We start from the raw sequence: 5899 nt of genomic DNA, 5'->3' as shown, positions 1-5899 counted from the left end.
GGATGAAGATGTGCACATCCTGGACAGAGAGGAACGATGGTTTGAGAGAGGAGTAAAGGAGGCCATCTTTGTGAAAAGAAATCGTCCATCATTAAACAGGGGTGGAGGCCTCCGGGTTCAACTGTCCCCCTCTTACAATGCTGTGATTGCTAGTATCACTCAGCCCTCTGTGAGTAGTAAACAGCCATCAGTGTGCTAATGATCCATTGTTAGGCTGATGGTCCTTCTTGAGCATGTGATCAGCTGGTTTTGGTTGTCAGCAGCAAACTGGTTGATCCACTCTGAGAAGGTGCTATTTAAGAGACTGAGCTGAAAACAGCACCTCAGACTGAGGAAGTCTCTTGGCTGAGAGACGAAACGTTTCTAGATTTTTTTGATTTGTTTTGTTTTTTGCTTTTTTGAATGTCCAGAGGACCAGATTTAACTTTTTTGGATTTTTCTACCTGGATTATTGAGCATGCATCAGGATAATAAAACTAGTTGCTTTGCTCTAATTCCCAGCCTCTGTTTAGGCTGTTATAGTCATACTCTCTTTCTCACTTGCTTTCTTATAATAAAATGAACTTTGTGGTGCCTGTCTAAGACTTTTTTACATTTAAAAACTTAGTTACAGCGCAAAACATATTGTAATGTTAGTCTTGCAAAATTGGTCTATACTTTCCTTGGCCTTCATGACACGCCTCTTTACACTCAAGAAACAGACTCTAGGCAAAGCGTACCATTTATCGCACCAAAGGAGAATTTCAGAATCACCTACAAAGTTTTTTTCAAGATGTGATAAACCTGAGTATTAGAAATGGACTGTACTTATATAGCACCTTTCTATAATATCAAGATACTCAAGACTCTTTACACTACAATCTGTGTCCTCATTCTCCCATTCATACAGCACTCTACTAGATCTATACAGACTAATCAGAGCTTTATCACATTCACACACTGATGGGACACACATCCGAGGGAATTAGGGGTTCAGTGTCTTGCCCAGGGACATTTCAACATTTGACTGCTGGTGGAATCGAACACCCAACTCTCCCAATGGAGGACGGCTGCTCTAAACATTCAGCCACAGCTGCCCAACAAAACTACACTATTGTAGAACAGCTGCAACATGCTGCTAATGCTAATGTATTTCAGCATAACTATGGAAACTCACATTAGCTAGTGGATGTTATAAAATGTGTTAGCATTTTTATATTAGCATTCAGCTCAGACTGGTGCTATGTCTAATTTCAGTGGTGGATTTTGACAATATTGCAATGAGATTATCCAGCAAAACCTTGTTTATGATGTTGATTGAGCTCTTTTTGACTCATGTTTCTGTGCTTTGATTATTTTAGGCTTTCTGGTGAACCCATACCTGCATTTGTCAAAACGTTGGGGTAGCAATACTGTTTGTCCTTAAGCTCCAGAAAGTCACAAAACCTTTTGTGATCTTCTTCTATTGCAGAAGTCAAGTTAGCAAACTGCTGTGGGTTCCCCAAGTCCTCCAGGAGGAGGCTTAATGTGTATCGACACTCCCGCCAGTAGTCAGAGCAGTAATCCCGACAAAGACCGGGCAGGACCCTCATAGGTGTGTTGGCATCTTCAGCATCGTACAGGTGGGCAGCGTATGGAGAACACTCCTAAAATGAAAGAGAAAAGTAATAATGCAGGCAGCATTTTTAGTATCCAGTGTGCAAAAGACAAAATTTTATTTGTCTTCATGGATTTTTTTATTTGACTTTTTGTATCAAATACTGATTTGTGTATCTTGCAAAGTACGGTAAAATGGAGAAGATGAATGAATCACATAAACAGAAGGATTTGTAAATGAATACTTTCACTGCCCCTTACTATGTTATTTTAACCAGCCAGGCCAGGATTATATACAGCTAAGTAAAAATGGATCCAAAGCAGGTCCACTTCGTTATTAAATCTCAACCACACTGTCCACACCCAGAATGGTGAGCTTTGGGCAGAAATAAGCACAACAACCCAAACTATCATGTGGTCAACTTGGGCAGTTTCACTGACTGAGAGACCATCATGGGGAACAGAGCCAAAAACAAACAGCTAAAAGACATCAAACAGTTTATTACACAAGCATTCATACAATGGTATTTCTTCCTGGCAGTGAGAGACCAAATTGAGAAAAGCAGAACTCACAAATGTAGGCTAGGAACAAACTGGAGTGTAAGAAAAAGCAACTTTAAACCATGAAGATATATGATAACTAGATACAGGACTAGAAGCCGCAAGTTGAAACCTCTTACGGATGAACATGCCCAAGTGGCTGCATATTTTGCACAGGTTGTGTGACAGGTTATCGCACAGGTAGTAACATTGTCATGAAGTGAATTATGATGGTAAGGTAGTGAGATACATGATAAAGCCACATAAGACAGCAGCAGTAAACATATTAGTTGTCACAGATGTGGCTTGGTGCAAAGTTACTGTTGATTGTTCAGTGTTATTTATCAAGAGTTCAGTAATCTGACAGCTTGTGGATAAAAACTGTCCTTTAGTCTTGTTGTGTGTGATGGCAGACTCCTGTATCGTCTGCCTGAGGGTAGTAGGTAGAAGAGTCTATGTGCTGGGTGGGTGTGGTCCTTAATGATGCTGCATGCTTTACGCCGACATCGGCTGTGGTAGATGTCCTGGATGGTGTGGAGACTGCTACCAGTGATGTCCTCTGCTGTTTGCACCACTCTCTGTAGAGCATTCTGGCTGTTGCAGTTCCCATACCACCCTGTGATGCAGCCTGTCAGCAGGCTCTCAATGATACACCTATAAGTTTGTGAGAATGCTGGTGTTGGTACCAAACTTCTTTAATCTTCTTAGGAAGTAGAGTCTTTATATGGCTTTCTTGACCACAGTGTTTGTATGTAATGTCCAGGACAAATACTCAGTGATGTGAACGCTGTGGAACTTGAAGCTGCTGACCAGCTCCACCTCAGCGTTGTTTATATAGATTATCATTATCATGGATAACAGAGCGGCTCAAGATGAAAAGTCACATCTGAGATGTTGCAGCGATGGCAGCTAATGGACATTTTTTGAACAGATTAAACATTTTTGACCAAACTCTGGTACTTGTCACATTTTAATTTAACCTCTGCATTCTACAGCACAAAACTTATAAGACAGGATGAAGAAGTTTTGCCGAGACTTTAGGGGAAAGTGGGAGACAATCTGAAGTCAATGTAGTCCATATTTTCCTCTTTAATTCAGTCTCCTGATGCTAGCTGGCAAGTCAATCTACTTTGAAGTCTTTTGATCATAGAGCTGCATAAATGCATGTGACTACAAACAGCTGCTCTCTAACAATAGAGCCATTCTAGATCACTGTAATTTAATGTTTTCATCTTTCTTTCTAAGTCCCTAGCACTGAAGGATCAAGAAGCCTGTGTATTTTGTAGTTGCAGCAGAAACACACGTTATGGCAAACAGACGGCACATAAACTGGATCCTCAAGACAGATAGGTTTAGGTTTAATTGCTCAAAGGTTTTATTGTATATTTTCATTTTATTCCTGACACTGACTGAAAAGGGTTTAGGTTATCATTAAGGTGTCACAGTAGCAGGAGACTTGTATCAAAAAATGCCAATGTGGCAGCAAAAGTCTACAAAACACACAAGGAAGCACAAGGAGGTGACAGGGCTGTGGTGTAAAAATCAACAATGCTCTGCTAACGAGAGGAGGAAAACAGACTGAAGATATGGAAAAAGGCTGAAGAGTAAGTGAAGACACCAGACACCAGCTGAATGCTGACTGGGAACAGGTGAGAGTGGGAGTGGCAAGCTAACTGAGTGATTATTGGCGCAGAGAAAACACAAAGACAGATAAAAAAATGAAAACTTTTGAATATAAGAATCCCAAAACATAATGTATTGTTTTCATTTATCCTTTATTTATACAGGTAGTCTCATTGTGCCACGAATACTCATTTTCAAGAGAGACCTGTTTAGGGAGCAGATGGGGGTTAAGGACCTTGCTCATGGGCCCAGAGTGGGGCAAATGAGGGTGGAGGGAGGTGTGGGTGCTTCACCTACCCCACCCACATTTTTGATGTTGTTGGTACCAGGGCTTGAACCGGCGATCTTCCGATCACAGGCCCACCTTCTCTAACCTCTGCACCACCACTCCCCTATAAATAAATCTAGTAAACACACAGGGACTATGAGCAAGCTAACAAAATAAAAACAGATCCTGACAAAATATATTTTTCAACAAAGCTTTTATGTGCATTTTATGCTAGTCATAGAATGGTAATTTTTTGTTTGTTTGTTTTAACCTTTATTTATACAGGTTAATCACATTGAGCTTTGGGGACTCATTTACAAGAGAGACCTGATTTTAACAAAGAGTGATGACAACAGTAAACAACAAAGACAATAATAAACAGTTATAAAAAAGCATACAAATTGAGAACAAGTGAAAATAAAATGGTATTAAAAAAACCAAACAAAAACTGCTAGATTGTAAGGCGGTGTAGAAAACTAAAAACAGGAACATGTCTGTATTGGTTTTTGCCAGGAACTTGTCAGATGTTTGAAGCCACTTAGAGAGGTCAAGGTCGAGAACTTCAGATCTTTTTGAAAGATATTCCAGGAAACAGGAGCGGATTAGGAGAAGGCACTTTTGCCTAGTTCAGTCCTCACTGAGGGAACACTGCAGGTAATAATGTCCTGAGAGCGCACACTGTAGCTGCACTCACTCAGAGACGTGTAGGAGGAGATGTATGAAGGCAGCAGACCAAGAAGTGATTTAAAGATGAAAATGTATCAGTGGGAGAGTCTGAGTGAAGTTAATGATGTCCAGTTAACCAGTGAATACTGGGTGCAGTGATGGGTACGGTAGTTACAGCCAGTTATGAATCTTAGCGCACCATGATAGACAGCATCCAACATCTGCAGGGTTCTTGTAGGAGCGTTCATGTAAATAATGTCACCGTAATCAATGGAGGGGAGAGAAGTTACAGTTACAAGGTGTTTCCTAACATTGAGAGTTAGACAGGATCTATTTCTGAAAAAGAAACCCAATTTAACTTTCAGTTTCCTTACCAAGTTTTCCACATGAAGCTTAGAAGAGAGATACAAATCGACCAAGATATCCAAATATTTGTAGGCATCGACAAACTCAATAAGAACACCATTTGAGGATAAAATCAAAGGAAGAACTGCTGGGATTGACTTCCTGTTTGAAAACAACATCCCTTTGGTTTTATCGGCATTTAGGACAAGTTTGAGTAAGTCTGACTGGATGATGTCAAAAGCAGATTGCAAAAGTTGGAAAACCTTAGCAACTGTTTTAGCTTGATATGATATTCCACAGATGTAATTTTCATATAGGAAAAAATGGTTAAATTTGCATTCTTATCAAAAATGTTGCTTAATTATTTCATTTTTTTATTTTGTGTTGCTATTTTAGTTTCTGTTGAGGCTTTAACTGAATTTGTGTTTTTTGAATCAGCATGGCTGGATGAATTGCAATTTTATTAGCTGCTTGATTTGTAAAAGTTACTTATGGAACAAAAAGGTTATCAAAGTATGTAACTTGACATTTCAATATTCTGTCCTCACTACAGTATACCTTTTTGACAAGAGGAGGTTGTTTTTATTTAAAGTATTTATTTATAGTATTTTCTCTTTTTATTGATTAAATAGAACTAATCTAAAAAGAACCTAGCATTTCATTAAGGAATGCATACCACCCACTGCCTCCACGCAGTTTTAATCAAAGATCTTGAGTGAACACTTGGTTCTTTGTGTTCCATGTCTGTCTTTGGTGATCAGAGGGTGCCATACTTCCACACCTACCATACTATACCATACCATACCACTTTATTTATAAAGCACTTAAACCAGCTACAAGGCCAACCAAAGTGCTGTACAGACAGAACAACAGGTAACACAC

At 39.5% G+C, this 5899-nt stretch overlaps 1 protein-coding gene across 1 annotated transcript in view; it reads left to right on the top strand.

The window, feature by feature from the left end:
* LOC119411524 (HHIP-like protein 1) overlaps positions 1-5899 on the top strand; it is a 28481-nt gene that overhangs the window by 5652 nt on the left and 16930 nt on the right. Inside the window, exon 2 of the mRNA XM_037678477.1 lies at positions 2700-2779. Coding sequence (XP_037534405.1) covers positions 2700-2779 — 80 coding nt within the window. The remainder of the gene's footprint in view (positions 1-2699; positions 2780-5899) is intronic.

This window comes from Nematolebias whitei, chromosome 6 (assembly GCF_014905685.2).
Source record: "Nematolebias whitei isolate Nwh7 chromosome 6, NemWhi1, whole genome shotgun sequence".
Taxonomy (NCBI): Eukaryota; Metazoa; Chordata; class Actinopteri; order Cyprinodontiformes; family Rivulidae; genus Nematolebias; species Nematolebias whitei.
Note: the sequence above shows the minus strand (reverse complement) of the source record. Positions and strands in the feature narration are given on the sequence as shown.